This window comes from Lissotriton helveticus, chromosome 9 (genome assembly GCF_964261635.1).
Source record: "Lissotriton helveticus chromosome 9, aLisHel1.1, whole genome shotgun sequence".
In the NCBI taxonomy this organism is placed as follows: Eukaryota; Metazoa; Chordata; class Amphibia; order Caudata; family Salamandridae; genus Lissotriton; species Lissotriton helveticus.
The window spans coordinates 520,543,893-520,560,145 of record NC_136070.1 but is presented as its reverse complement, the minus strand read 5'-3'; the positions used below and the strand labels follow the sequence as shown (position 1 = coordinate 520,560,145).

The window sequence follows — 16,253 nt, the reverse complement described above, 5'->3', positions numbered from 1 at the left end:
TGGCTAACAAAGCCCTACTTCTGGGCTTATCACACCTTATTGTGTAGGCATTTTCTTCACTGAAAGTGCATAACTAACTGGCCACTCACCTCATCCAGTATTACGGATTTACACATGTGTGCAGGCTTCATCATCGGCCATACCGCATTTGCCAAAGGATCCTCTAATGGCGAACAAGCCCCTTGTTTGGGGCTGTAAATCAGTCATTAGAGGGAGACTAAGGGGGAAAAAAATATTGGGGCAGGTTTGTCGTTTTGTGGTTATTGCACTTCTAAGGGAGAACACAAACAATTCCCTCTTTCAAAACTCCTCGGTCCCAACATCAGGGTGGTCCACTGTGATAAATACGGGCCTAACAAAGCAACTTCAGGTTCTTTGCATCTTAATATGTGATAGCTGAACAGAAGTGTTTACCCCTGATAGTATTAACATAAATGAAAAAACATACTAAGATCTGAGAACATCTTTGTTTTCATTAAAATGTAGCTTACACAAAATTTACCTCCATTCCCTTGGAGCCTAGTTTATACTTAATAGTCTCTTCATGAGTGACATTTGGGATGTTGATGAGGCAGATAGACAATAATAAAAGGCCTTTGTTTTCAGTGAAAGATCTAGTGCTTAGTGGAAAAAAATGAGTTCTGGCTGAGGATATGGACTTCATTTCATGTTGTACATGGGGCTGAACATGCCCCCTTTTGAGCTCTACCCTAGGCATTGCATGCGTTGTCTCTTTGAGACAGGCTGTATTCACTTTGTGGGCTTACAGCCCTTCCACACCTTTTTATTTGTGGCTTTGATTGTCGTTCAAAAATGCTTGCTTGCCAGTAGATAATCTTACTCTTTGTCTCTCCTTTTTAGGTCGAGCGTGCGCGCGCACTGTCTGGAAGACCTGTTGTATTTACCAAAAGGATTGTGATCCCGCCTCCTACTTACCATAGGTTGACTGCAGCATCGCTCCTCTTCCTATTGCCACCTTCTTTCTACCCATCTAATCCGCTTTTTTTTTATGGGCGCATCGGCCCAATGCAACCGTACTCTCACCTACAAATCATTTGGTGAGACAGATAGTTGTTCAAGGTCTATCGGTGCTGTGAAACTCGCAACATGCTCCAAGACAACAAACTTGATATTAGAAAATACTTTAGAAATGTTATGCATTACTGAATTGCAGCCGAGTACGTGTGTCCGATATTCAACAGCCAAGCTCCCGAAATGTATCCAATCATTTACCTACAGCAAACAAAATAGGGACGCACTGACTCACAAAACGCATCTATTTTGAGACCTTGTAAAAGCAGAGGAACTTTCTGCTACAACACTACATTTTCAAATCATCTACCAACAGGGACTACAAACTGCTTCACCCCCATCCCCCTCCCCGCCACCTTTGTACTGTCCTCACACAAAAATATTTAATTTGGGACTTGTCAGACCATGTAGCAACACACTTTTTGATAATGGTACCTTCCCTAGAATAGAATCAAAGTAAAAGAAAATCAGAAAAGTCCAATGTTCCACGAAGGCTCACTTGACAACCGAAAAAATGGTAAACACCAAACTTGATAAAATAGCAGCAGTGACTAAACCAACTGAATAAACCAACATTATAGCTGGGGTGGATATGGGTGCAATAAAGCTAGAACAATCCAAACCCTAATGTTCTGAAAAAATATCAACTTAAGCATTAGAAAGCTGGAGGAACAATAGTGAAGGTGACTAATACAATCACATAAGACACACTAAAAAAGACTATACGCAGAGAACACTTATTGAAAAAAATGTGTTGTTTTTTAAAAACACACATCAAGGCTCAATACTTCTGAAACTAAAAGCCCACTTGCATATGTAACAAAAAAAAGCTAACTACAACCTTTAATATAACTATCAAGCTTTCGCCCAATATGGAAGCCACCCCTCTTGTAGTTAGATGATGCAACATACATTCTTAATGGTGATGATACCTGCCTCCTAGCCTTGCTGGTATGAGAAAACAGACCTACTAGCCTTGCTGGATGGCTTAGTGACGAAACCTGTTTGTTGAGAGGTGTTGGAGAGGACCTTGGAGGCTGGTGAGGGACTCACTGTCTCCGAATCCTGTGCTGCTACCGCGCAGTGCACTTACGTGTGTTACACCTCCTGTGGCACAGGAAGCGCACAGGCCTGTCAGAGACCGGAGCAGGCTGGGCCACTCCCTTTGGTCCATGGTCTTCGGCTCTGGTGATATTCTACTACAGAGGAGCAGATCTTGGACCATGAAGAAAGGAAACTTGGAATTTTGGAATCCCCTGTGGAGGCAAGTAGGGAGTTTAAGTCCTTTTTTCCCCTCATCCTAGGACTCTTTGGACGTTATCCTGCTGCAGCGTTAGCATCTTCCCTGTTGCATATAAGGGGCCTTTTTTTGTTACTCAATAAACTTTTTTCACCTTCCCTGCTGCTTATGATGTTGAACCATCATGGCAGCCTTCTAATCCAAGCTGCTAACTAGCCTGACAGACTGATTAACTCTGTATTATATATTTTGAATCCATCTTCGCCTTGTTGGTGTGCCATCATGGGAAATCGCAAGCTAGCTGGAGGAACTTCCAAAACGCCTATGAACACAGTGACAACCATGGACGTTTTCTTACAAATAGCTGTTGGCGTCTTGGATAAGGAGATTGAGTTAGCTGTCCGAAGTCTCTCCCATTCTCTAGTAAATGATGTACTCAATGCCCCCCCCAGTGCATCTCCCCTCACAACTCCAGATCATTCTGAACCCACTACAGTCCCTGATTACCGGTTCATCGATTTGACGGTGGACAGTGGAATTGGTTTACATTCGACCATGGTACCTTTCAGACAGCAGACAGGGGGGCGGCTGCAGCGATTTTTGCACAGGATACTGGGGTGGGAGAGGGAGCAAGAACTAAAAAGAAGTGCACCCCTATCTGGAGTAACACCAAACGACAAAAGAGTAACAGGGTTCATTCCAGTTCTCCTGCCAGTTCGGTTATATCCAAACCTGACCCGACTGCCCTGGACCTCAAATTGGATCCTATTGTCCAATGCCTATCAGCATTAGAAAGGCGCCTTACCACCCTGAATTTGCCCCTCTGAGTTGACCCTGTGGCAGCGGGTGCAGGGATTTTGGCCATCACCGCTTCATCCATCCCAGTGTGTTGCAGCACGTAGGTGCGTGACATCAGGAGTCCACTGCCCCATCCCTACTAGAGTCAGTATCGGATGGCACCTCTAATCGTATACGCCCATCTCTACGGCCTGCCCACCCATCAACTTTTTCTACAACCCTGAATGAGAGTACTCCTTCCTAATCCAAGTCTAACCCTGGGGATGCCGCGAGTAGTGCAATTACTCCATCTAGAGGGGAGGCGTACAGATTTTGTCACGAGGCTCCCAACAACCATATTTGGTGTTGACCTCTCTACACCTACCACCAGAATTTACTCTCTTCATGGTAGTTCTATTTATTTATTTATTTATAAAACGTGTAAAGCGCGCAAATGCCTCAGGGCGTCTCGGCGCTGTGGACGTGGCAGTGAAGGGGAGAATTTATTGAACAGTCAAGTTTTTATTTTTCTTCTGAAAGCCACCAGGGTTTGCAGGATCTGATCTCCATATTCTAGCAAATGTCCCAGTTCTCACAGAGGGAGCAAAAGAAGAATTAAGTCAATTCAAGAACAAAGTGCTGCATTGGTTGAACTCCAACACTGCCACAGGCTTGGGGGTGGAAAGTCAAATCATTATGTTGAGGAGAATTAGCTGGATGGGAAGGGCCAGGAAGGATTGGAATGGTGATTGTATCGTCATTAACTTTAACAATCCCCATGTTGCTAACAAAATACTTGCATTGACCGTACAGCCCACCAGTATTGGAACCACTTTGATGATTATGGCCCTCCCCTTGGATTACTTCTACAGACCCCCAATCTACCTGTTCCTTGCCGGAGCCAGGAACTTGTGCAGACCCAATGACCTGGGCCGGGGGACATGGCAGGAGGTTGCTTCTGGTATAGACACCTACAATAGGTATGAACCATTGGGATCACTAGATTGCTGCGATTGACTGCCTGCTGGTGCCTTATCAGAAGCCAAGACCCTTCTAAACCATCAGCCAAACAGGTCCCCTGAGGCAGGTCATCCCAACTCTCACTGATTGCAAATCAGTGAAATCTCTCGGAACATCGCATGGTTGGCGAGCAAGTTTCACAATCCAAGTTGGATGCTTCATATAAAACAGTACAATGTGATATCCCTGCAGGAAACGTGGGCCACCGTCAACAGCTTTTTTCTGGAAGCCTTCAAGATATTTTTTGTACCAGCTACTCCATCTGTTGAGGGCAGAGCTAGGGGGGTCTGGTTAGTTTAGTCTCTTTGGCTGTTTGTAGTAGTCTTGCAGCGGTGCTCACAGATCTTTCCACTCCACAGCCTTTGGTGTTTTCTAGGGGGTCCAACAAGTTGCTGGTCTTGAATTTTTATACTGCTGTTTCCTCCCCTGCCGAAGACTAACATCTCCTGGATGGGCTCTCCTCTGAGAAACTTGTGTTTAAAAAATAACAGAGCTACGCTAACCTTGTGAATGCAAGAGACTTTAACATTCACATGTGTGGGGACTTGAGGTGTGAAGGGATTAAACACACCGGCTGTGCACGACTGTCCGGCTGGCATATGGAGCATACGTCATAGGGTATTTTACTCATTGTCATTGTAAATGAGTTTGATTTAACCTTAGCCACGAACAAGTTGTCCCCGAAGAATAAGGATATTAAACCCACTTTCAATGGTGGAGGGTGTGAGTCGTTCCTTGATTTATTTTTGTCTCTACTCCCTTCTTTGCACACGTTTTGGACTTCTACATCCAGGAGTGTGCGCATAGCGATCATAACCCAGTGTGTAGGTCTATTTGTTGGCCTCAGGTTGCCCAACTCAATAGGGCGGAAACCAGGGGGGAACTGACAACGGTGGATGGTGGGAGGAGACTTAAGTGGATACAGATTTCTCCAGTCCAGTTCCACAAGTCCGTGTTCTCTCAGTGTCAAAAGTAGTTTGCAATCTGTACAGACCGGTTGGCTAAGCCATTAAACATTTTAGAAGCCTTTAGTGTTCTCAGGTGCCATTGCAAGGTTACAAAAAGGCCCCGCGACCCTTCTCGATCCAGAGATGGTTTGATCCCGAATGTTCACGAGCCTCCAGGAACCAGCAGGTAGCCCTTGGCACCAAACAAAGAGATCCCTCCACTGTTAAGGCTTGTTGCAGACTATACAAAGCCACCCTGGCTAACCTCAAGTCTCCTTTGAAGGACAAGGCTTGGTTAGATAGCAACTTGACGAACAGCTCGAAGTTCTGGAGCATTATTAATAATCATTGTTATTGAAAACGATGCCATCGACTGAGCCCTATCTTCTATGGTTTAAAAGTACCCCAGTCGATTTTTACTGACTATGTTCCGTTTGGACCTTTTTCATTATCTTCTGGCCCATCCAGGTGAGACACATAGGAGTCAGAGTCTCCCTCCCTGTGGCTGCGACTGGAAGTCTCCACAGGACAGGAATCATTTTTTAATGTTTTGCAGTTTTTATGAAGTACTAAGAAAGTCTTACCTCATTCCCATTTTAAAGGCGGCAAACTTTAGGCAGGTTAGACCTGCTTTTTTTTTTAACAAGTGCTTTCCAGTAATTCATATTTCCTTAGCTTCTTGAGGTCTGCGGTCAGGATTAGAACTAGTTGCGATTAACCTAAAACTGTGGCTACCAAGGAATGTTGTGACTTATATACGATTGCAATCAATCAGGTTTTTGTAAAGCACTCCTCACCTGTTAGGGTGTCAAGGCACTGAGGGGAGGGTGAGAGCAGCTCTGTTGGGGTCATTAGTTTGTATCATAGCCCATTTTATTATCCTTGTAATTTAGGGGGGTGGCGTCTATGAACTGTACCATTAAAGGCCTATGGAACTTAATCCATTCCCTTCTTGACTTTTTGGATATAGCCCATTACATCATTTCTGTAAATTATGGCATATGCTAAATGATCTGTACCACTACAAGTCCCATATATGTTGTACACTGTGTGGTTTTAACTTTACTTCTGTTTTCTCTTTTGTAGTAAACACTGGACATAGTTTAAATGAATGTTGATGATCTCAAGAGAAATGTAGGCAGGTGGGATTGCATAGCGGACCCCTAGTCGAGGTTTTTTGCTTTTCCCCCTCACTTCTGATGCTACCTCTAAATGTAAAAATATCACTAGGCTGTTTTATACAGGGGTTTGATGATAAGACAAACTATCACCATTTTATTATTTTTTGTTATAATGTACTGGAGATCATACCGTTGTCTATTTATTGCACTTTAATATTTTCCCTCTCTTTGTACTTTGATGGTCTATTTTAATAGATTAAATAAAGTTTATTACGAGGACGGCTTATTTTGTTGTGTGTGAGAGCCTAATCAGCATATTCTGTTGAAATCGGCCTGTATATCTGTAGTGAAATGGTTCTCTTCCTCTGTGAAAGCAAAGTGCAGTTTGAACAAATTGAAACATCCAAGCTCTTGCAGGGACAAATCTCTAGATTGTTGACAAACATAATGGTCAACTTTATTACTGCCATCCTTTAACTCTACATAGGGCCACTGAAACTCACTAATAAAAGGCAAGCACATTACTCTTCACTTGTCTGCAAAATATTGCACTAGTGTGTCATGGAGGTATGACATTTGAAAAACCTAAATGCATTTCACAGCAAAAAGTACAGGACGACAATCTTTTGGTTAAAACTAAACCCAGACAAAAGCTTTTTTTCTACTAAACACAAGCAAAGAAAACCCTAAGTCTAATACTGAAAATACAAATATTTGGGTTTCACAACTAGTGATAACAGTCCATTCCCTATGACTTTACAATTACAATACGATTAAAATGCAAAAAAAATAAAACTTTGTAGTATTTCAGATAGCTTATATCATGTAGTTCGAGCATTGAGAATAATACAGAAATGGAGTTATGGCAATTCTAGCATTGGCTCCCAAAACAACAGCTCTGCAAGGACCCTTCTTGCACGCTTAGACTGGACCTGTAATTTGACCTGTAATTTGAACCAGAAAGTGTGACCATGTTCCATCACTTTTGATCACAAACTGCACTGGAATTTGACGTTATATCTCTGTTCAACATCCCATATGTCAACAAGCAAATACGTGTGGTCTACTTTCATAGCTACACGGAAAACTGACCATTGCTTGAGTTTCAAGGCAGTAAAGAAGCAAGTACTCCTGTTGAAGAAACTAAAACCTACGACAAACTGCAAGCTGGACGGTTCTCATTTTGGCATGTCCTCCTGAAAAACATAAGGCTTTAACTATGCCTACTACTGTGCGATATTGGCCGATAGACCAGGGGAGCATTATCTCAGAGGAACAGACAGGACAAGTTGCAACAGGGTGCACCCGCTAGTTGGCTGGGTACACGATGGGCCCAAAGACGCCGCTGTTAAAAAGTAGCTTCAAGAACACTTTCTCATTATGCTAGACAACCTCAAACCATGCAGTTACGCGCACCCAATTGAACAAGTTAGATAAAATCCATGTCGTTGCCCTGATTTGAACCTCAATTATATTGCTTCTATTTAATGCATAGTCAATTCCACAATGCTTGGATACTACCCTTTTAAATCGAACACTCTATAAACGCCCAAAAAAAATACTGAACAGATGTCAAATGTTAGTGTGACGGGGCATTACGAAAACACTGGTTACAGCAGCACACATTAAGGCTTGTCACTGCAGATCTGGAGGAGGCTGAGTGTATCATACACAAATATAGAAACACATGGACCAACTCACAGTACAGTTAACATAATTTTACATTCTGTGACGCACTCAAATTTCATAATAGTGGGTAGTCCTTTAAAAGAAATCAGTTAGATTGGCAAAAAAATAAGAGTAAAAAAACTCCCCAATACACAGGAATGGTTAAGAGAAAGAGGATCAAGGAAACCGGGAGCTACAGAGGATCAGGGAAACCGGGAGCTACAGAGTAGCAGCACCGGGTTCTACTTTGGGTGATGGTCATTGACCCGGGCTCAGGAGGGGCTGGCTCTCCACCGCACTCCCTTTGGGGAAGATCCTCACTTACCAAGAAGCAGAGCTGCGGCCAGTTGTGGATAAAATACCTATAAGTGTATATGGAGTAGGGCTCAGACAGGTCTTTGGTGATCAGTCTCATGATCTCGGGCATCTGTAGCTCGGATTCGTAACGCACATATCTAATGTGCGGGCCCCGCCGATCGGGACCCCGGAGGCTGCAGGCGGCCAGCGCCTCCTCCAGCCCGTTTGTGGTGGGGATCCCGCAGCCACCAGTCCGCGGCCCATGGTGGGCATCTCCTGGGTCTTCCTCCGAGGCGTGGCCCTTACTCCTGGCCGGCCGCAGGTGCCGCAGCTCAGGGGCGATGAGACCGTTGGGCGGATAGTGGCCATGGTGGTGCGGGTCCTTGACACTGCACTCCGACTCCTCGTTCTCCTGTTTCGGCCCTCTCCAGGACACTCCGGGGGCCACCTCCTCCGGCCCGGGGAAGGCCTCGGCCAGCACGCTAGGCCCGGGCGGCAACTCAGTGGTCATCCTGCGTGAAGCACACGGCTTCCCAGGCCTCAGGCCAGGTCGGGGGCCATCTCCGCCCCGCCGCCCATGGTCTCTGCGGGCAGGAGCACTCCGGGCTCCTGAGGAAACGCTCCAAACACCGCCTCCCCCCTCTGCCTCTCACACGGCGGAGAGCCGCGGCCTGCCGGAGAGCACCACTTCCGGGTAGGCTGCGCGACACTACCAGGGCAGCAGTACGACACTTCCGTCACCGCCTTACGACTCTTCCGATGACTTGCGGCAGCGCGCGGTCACAGTAAGGACGAGACGTTGTCCTATTGTGGTTTCTGACGGGCTATCATATAGGTGCTGAGCAGGTGCTTGCAGGTCCCTTGGGACAAAAAAGTGCCAATGGAGGATGTTCAACCGATAGGGAGTTACAGTAACTAGAAATTTTAAAGTGTCCCAGTAAATAAGCTATAAAAGTGTCCCATACCAGGGTTACCCAGTCCAGGGTTGAATGGTTGTACTTACACTTACAGTTCTGCGTTTGATAGGAAACCAAAACCCGGAGGCTAGTGAAAAGAAGAATTGTACAGTCCAATCGGTCTGCACTTGCAAGACGTACTACTTTTATTTAATTTAATTGTTCTGTGCAGATATGCAGAAGTGCATTTCTTTTCGGGCAGCTGTACATGTTACTTGACAACGTTTTAGAACAGTGAAGTGGGATATTTTGAAAAAAATGGGGTAATGTATTTTCCCCATTGACCTTTTATAGCAAGGGCAATTTGACATGGGAGACAGCTGAAATAAAGCTATTTTGGCTTAAAAAATCGGGAGCCTTTCGTCCTGAATCTGGTTTGTTCGCAAGTATGCTGTACACCTGTGTAGTGACATTTCGTAAATAAAGAAGTGAGAATTACAATTGCTTATAATAAGTATTTATTATAATAAACAAGCTTGAGGAAGGAGAGAAAGGAAGCGACTGCGCAGAGTCGATGAGGAGCGAAGAATCCAACATATGGTGGTGACGTAAGTTAAATACAGAGTAGGCATTCCAAATGACGTAAAGGGGAGAACCAATGAAATGTAAGCGCGAGAGAGGCACTAAGCAGATAAGCTAGACTTACAACATCTCCCTTTATAACAAAGAGATTAATTCAATTCATAATCCTCAAATGCCTTGGGTAACCTGGATATTCTGCCAAACCTTGTGCAAGTACCCTCCCAACCACCGTGAAATGTTGCAATATCGTCACCTGCTGCAGTAAGAGTGGGGACTTCTTTTCTGGGCACAACATCACAATTAGCTTCTTCAAACTCCACCGTGTCATTACACATTACTCTTCCTGTGCCAGCAATTGTATCTCCACCTGACACTCTTACATTTCTGTCACCATAGTATTCAAACTGAGGACAATCAACATTTTTATTTTGTACATCTAACTCGTCAATACTTTCTCCTGAATACGTATTAAGCCATGAAAAATCATTCTCAAAACTTGCATTGTCATTTTTACCCTTGAACCACAACTCAACCTTATCTCTCTTCAATTTAATGGCATCGCTATTATTACGCCACCCTGCCTGCCTTAGATAAATGGCACTATCAGATACATCAACAATTTCATCAGGGTCCCAATACTTGGATAAACCCTTGAGTTTAGTATTAGGGTTTTTGATAAGTGCCCATTCTCCTTTGCTGAATTCCTTGTTTACAGCTCTGTGTACTTTGTCGTGATACATTTTAGATTTCAACTGACAATCAACAATTTTCTTTCTAACTTGTAATTTATCATAATTTATGGGTAAAGTGGTTGGTATTCTCTTCTCGACGTTTTAAAGTTTAGGAACTGTATCATTGTCACATCTTCTCCCTCTCATCAAGAAAAAAGGTGAAAAACCAGTGACGTTGTTAGGAGTGGTGTTGTAAGCAAATACTCTTTCTTGAATACATTGCTTAACTGGTAGCCTAGAAGCCAGAGCCAACTGGATACCGTCCTTAAGAAAACGATTGACTCTTTCAATCTGACCATTGGACTTCGGTGAGTATAACGGGGTCTTTTCCTGACGAATACCATGTTTGTTTAAAAAGGCTGTCATTTTGTTAGATGTTAGTTGCTTCCCATTATCGGATACGATAATTCGCGAGTTTCCTTTAATGGCAAAACACGTTTCCAAAAAAACAATGACAGTGTCCGAGTCAATTGTATGTACAAATTTGTGATATATCACTTGCTATAGTAGTCACTTACTGCTATCAAGAATTTAGATTCTTGCTCTAAGATCTGAAAGGGACCAACCATATCAATGGCAATCTTAAACCAAGATGAATTTGGAATAGAAACAAGTTGCATTTCTTGCACTCTGGGTTTCCAATGTTTGTCAGATCTGATGCAAATATCACATTTTCAAACATGCAAATTTACATCCAAGTCTAACCCAGGCCACCAATAATGATCCTTTAGTCTTTTCTTTGTCATGGTGGACCCAAGATGGGAACTATGAGCAGTTGTAATGAACTGATTTCTCAACTTGGATGGAGGAACAAGTAAATCTCCTCTCATTAGGAAACCTCTAACCACATTTAATTCGTCAGAAACATGCAAAAGACTTTAAGATCAGAAGTTAGGTTACGTGCAGGAGGCCACATCGTAGACATGTACAATTTTACCTTGGTCAAGATTGGATCATTTTCCATTGCTTTGATCCATTCCTTCTCTGAAATTACATTGTTTGACCACTGCAAAATGTCTACATTAGAAACGACACATTCTGTTTCTTCCTCCTTAAGAGCTTCTGAATTTTCAGTGGGCAAACGGGAAAGGAAATCAGCTCTAATGTTGTTCTTACCTGAAATGTGCCTGATAGAGAAATTGTATTCTTGCAATTTAGCAAGTAGACGTACCAACCTGGCTGAAGCTTTTCCGTTACCTCTACCATACCCATCAAACATAAATGTGAGAGGTTTGTGATCAGTAATCAATTCAAAATTCTTTCCCCACAAATAGTTCTTCAAATTGTCTACTGCCCATACGCAAGCGAGGGCCTCCCTCTCAATTGTACTGTAATTCTTTTCGGTGTCGCTTAACCTTCTAGAAATGAAGGGCACTGTGTGAACATGCTTACCAACTTTCTGAGTAAACACGGCACCTATGCCGACCGAACTGGCATCAACTGTAATTATATTCCACCCATTTGAGTCAAAAGGTTTTAAAGTAGGTGCGTTCACAATTGATTTTTTAATCTCTGCAAACGATTGATCATGTTCTTCCCACATACATTTTTGCCCTTTTCTTAACAGTGCCCGGAAAGGTTCAACCATTTTAGAATAATTTTCTATGAACCATGAATAATACTCACTGAGACCTATAAACGATCTCAATGAATCCTTTTCTTCAGGTTTAGAGGCATCAGCTATACCTTTTACTAAATTCAACTTAGGTCTGATACCATCCTGACTGAGAATATGACCTAAATATTCCAACTCTGTTTTGAGAAATTCACATTTATTTTTAGACACAGTCATTCCTTTCTTCTGCAACTTACTAAGAACTGAATCCAATATGGCATTATGATCACCTATGGTTTTTGCATGGATGAGGATGTCGTCCTGAAATTTCTGGATGCCTTCTATACCACTAAACATGCTCTCCATAAGTTTTTGGAAGACGCTTTTAGAAGATGCGAGGCCAAATGGTAAACAAATGTACCTGAACGATCCCAGTGGGGTGATGAATGTGGTTAATTCTTTAGATTCATCATCCATCTTTATCTGGTGGTACGCTGATTTAAGATCTTTGAGTGAAAAATACTTAGAACCAGCAGTGGCGGCCAAAATCTCCTGAATTTTGGGTAATGGAAAACAATCCACTAAAATATTTTTGTTCAAAGACCTCAAATCAGCGCACAAACGGACGTCTCAGTTTTTTTTTTAATCAATACAATACCGGAAATCCATTCAGCTGAATCAGCTGGTTCGATTACACCTTCCTTGATAAGTTTGTCTAATAAAAGTTGCAACTCCTGCCTGACTGACAGTGGTAAAGGTCTGACTTTATGTCTAACTGGAATAGCCTCTTTTTTTAATATAATTTTGTGAACAAATCCTTTGACGCACCCTATGTGATCCTCAAATAGGGAATCATACTCAGAATGGAAGAAATTTCATCCTTGATAGATGGCACTGAAGAAATAGAAAGAACATGTACAAAACCTTCATCTAATACAATAGGATCACCTGCCCCAGGTTTTAGAATTATTTTTAACTTGGCTAAATCCTTCCATCCGACAATATTCCTACCACGTTCAGCTACATACATTTTAGTAATCACACACCTTCCTTTGATGTTTAACACATCTTCAAAATAGCCAAACATATTAATGTCAAATTCACCGAAGGCTTTAGGGTTCACATCATATGATAACAAATCAACCTGTGGCCAATGCTGCAAATACTTTTTGTCAGAAATAATGGTTATTGGCGAACCTGAGTCAGCCATAATGTGAAGTTCAACTTCACCAACGTGAGCCACACCTAATGGACCTTTGACTTCTTCAGAAGAATCTTCAATTGCTAACACTATGTTGGCACAATTGTCTTCATCGAATTCTTCGACATTACTTACATTGGTTTTTGCAAAACGCTTCTGACCAAAAGTGACACATACCGTAGCAAAATGCCCTACCTTCTGGCATCTTGTGCACTTTCTCCCTAGTGCTGGACACCCAGAAAAGTTGGCTTTGTGATTTTGGGAACCACATCTAAAACATACAAATTGAGAAGCATTAGAATTGTGGTTTGGTTTGTACCTACTGCTCGAATTTGTATCTTTTTTTTATCATGCACCAAACACACGTTGGAACTAGTATTAGAAACTTTTGCCAATTCTTTGGAATCCTCTAGTGAACGCTCTATGCCTTTGGCAATATCAATAACTTCCGACAGAGTAGGGTTCTTACAGGCAAGCAACCTTTCCTGAATTTTGTGCTCATAGCAATGGAAAACAAATTGGTCACGAATATACACATCAACCATATCCTTGAAATCGCATTTCGTGGCTAAAACCCTCAAACTGGCTATATATTCCTCAACATTTTCAGATTCAGATTGTTTTCTCATAGCGAATCGGTGTCTGCCAACCGTAATATTTTCCTCTTCGTCAAATTGTTTCTCTAGTCTTTTAACAGCTTCTTGAAACTCATCAAGAGGAATGAATTGTCCAGGGGCAGGTTCGTATTCTGGCAAACTGTCAAAAATTTCTTGGCCGGCGACACCTAACAGTCCAAAAAGAATTGCTTTCTTTTGCTCTGGTTCAAATTTCTTACCATTAATAGCGACTAAATAATTTTCGAAAGCTCTAAACCAATTCCGCCACTTCATGACTGATTTTCCAGGTTCATTGAGAAAAGCGGCTGGTGTAATGAAATTGGGTTCACTGGCCATAATTTCGTGTTTACTGTCTGTACTTTCCTGCTTAATAAAGTACTCAATTGTGACTCAGATGCAAGATAATACAGAGTATCAAGAATACAGGTCTAATCTTAACTGAAATTCTGAAAAATATTACTGTAAATTTCATACAATTTACCTATACAAATAAATATATATGAAATATATTTTTGACAATTTGAATTTAAAATATACTTAGAATTTTCACTTTGAAATTATGCAAATTTGAGGAATAAGCTAAAAAGTTTCACCAATATAACAGTGATATATATATATATAATTATAATCAACAATTTCCCTGAACGATATAGAATTATAGTGGATTTCCCACGCTGTAAAGGACTTAGTTAGGAAGATAACAGCTCGAATTCCATTTTAAAACAAAGTATTTACTTGTCAAAAAGTAGTCCAGGACCTCCGCTTCTTCCAATTTGTACTTAAAACTTCACTCGACACAGCTTCTAATAAGAATAAATACCTGCTGTCTATTGCCGAAGAAACAGCACGGTGAAGTCCTTCCTTAGTGATTGACGCTGAGGAAAAACTAAAATGGCGTTGCGTTACTTACGTTGGAGACGCGATGACGTATGCGCGTCAGATCACTGACAGCCGAACAGCTGAGAATGAAGAATGACAGTTGGGCTTGACGTAACTGTCAACGGAATTTGACAAACTGCCACAGCTCTCCTTCATCACATTTCAGTCACGCACTGCAAAAATAGACGTGTAGGAAACGATTATGACCATGGAATTAACTGTCACGATCAAACGAGTATTCGCCACTTGCCTGAAAGTGCTACTGGTTGAACTTGACAATATACGATGGTTCTTCTGTGCAATATTTTCCGTTAACAGTAAACTGTTGCAAGCAGGAACGTATCACAAATTTTCAGCAGCTCTCAAAAATAATGAAGAAAGAATTTATTGATGAGCAAACGTTCCTTTTTGAAAATAAAAAGTAATAACTTGCCTTGAAGTTAAGGATAAGTTGCTCGAAGTTGTAACTCTTCCGCAAGCCCGTCACAATAAATCTTCATCCCGACCTCGGACATTTCGTAAATAAAGAAGTGAGAATTACAATTGCTTATAATAAGTATTTATTATAATAAACGAGCTTGAGAAAGGAGAGAAAGGTAGCGACTGCGCAGAGTCGATGAGGAGCGAAGAATCCAACATATGGTGGTGACGTAAGTTAAATACAGAGTAGGCATTCCAAATGACATAAAGGGGGGAACCAATGAAATGTAAGCGTGAGAGAGGCACTAAGCAGATAAGCTAGACTTACAACAGGCACATGCTGTTACTTAGAGTGGAGGACAGGCAATAGATGAACCGGGCTAATTCACTTTAAGTAGTTGGTTGTAAGAAAAAAAGTGAATCATGTTTGAACTAATTAATTTATGAAGAGGGCTTAAGGAAAGCTGCTCAATGTATGTATATATATTTGTTTGCAGTTTTAGTATGAGTGTTTTGGAAAACATGAGACTGGTGAGAGAACTAGGTTAGACCTTAAAACAAGACTAAATAGCTGCTCTTGCCTAATTCCTACATTTTGATAGACTACTGCTGTGTCAAATTTTAAACATCTTATCAGTTTTATACATACAGAATTAAAGAGTACCACCAAAGACCTCTCTCCGAATTGGGTATTGTGTGGTTATGCATTACTTTCCTTACGTCTTAGAGGCCTAAAGCGATTTTCAGATTGTTGTGGAAGCAACTACTTTATGGCTCCAGGAGGTCACTGTAGTTCTACAACTTTCATTAAGTTCCCAAGCTTCTTCCTGGTGTATGATTGAACGGTGTTGGTTATAGTTTAAACCTACATTTGGCTGGAAGCACATAGTTTGTAGGTAAGGTGGAAGTGTTGGGTGGGCTTCTGGGCACATGAGTGTGATGCTGCGCAGTAGTGTAAGGAGAGACGCTGCAGCACTTTTTGATACCTAACTGTCTTTTTTGTGGTGGTGATTACTGATTGAAGATTGTTGTTGGTAGTGTTTGTATGTTACATATATTGAGCCATTAATTAGTTCCCACATAATTATGAGACGTAAATGGTAAATCCATTAGCTAATTTTGGTCCATTCAGTTATGCTCTTGTGAAGAAATGTCTATCGAGGTGAGATCGGAACTGATAGGTTTTTGATCAATATAATCAAAAGACATACACGTCTCTCTCTGGCTTAAGAGGTTTGAAACTTATTTGGGCAGAAAGTCAGGATTTTAT

General features: G+C 41.9%; 1 protein-coding gene and 1 long non-coding RNA gene across 3 annotated transcripts in view; one reads left to right on the top strand and one right to left on the bottom strand.

Annotated features, from left to right (window-relative positions):
- The window catches only part of NAA30 (N-alpha-acetyltransferase 30, NatC catalytic subunit), a 50,325-nt gene extending 41,460 nt beyond the window's left edge, over window positions 1–8,865 (bottom strand). The window contains exon 1 of the mRNA XM_078660368.1: window positions 8,131–8,865. Coding sequence (XP_078516494.1) covers window positions 8,131–8,613 — 483 coding nt within the window. The 5' untranslated portion in view covers window positions 8,614–8,865. The remainder of the gene's footprint in view (window positions 1–8,130) is intronic.
- An 84-nt stretch (window positions 8,866–8,949) lies between these two features.
- The window catches only part of LOC144781492 (uncharacterized), a 61,720-nt gene continuing 54,416 nt past the window's right edge, over window positions 8,950–16,253 (top strand). The window contains exons 1-2 of one of the 2 annotated variants that reach the window (XR_013600999.1): window positions 8,950–9,606; window positions 10,463–10,619. This is a non-coding gene — a long non-coding RNA (uncharacterized LOC144781492). Of the gene's footprint in view, window positions 10,620–16,253 lie in introns of both variants that reach the window. The other variant, XR_013600998.1, reaches the window with a different exon arrangement.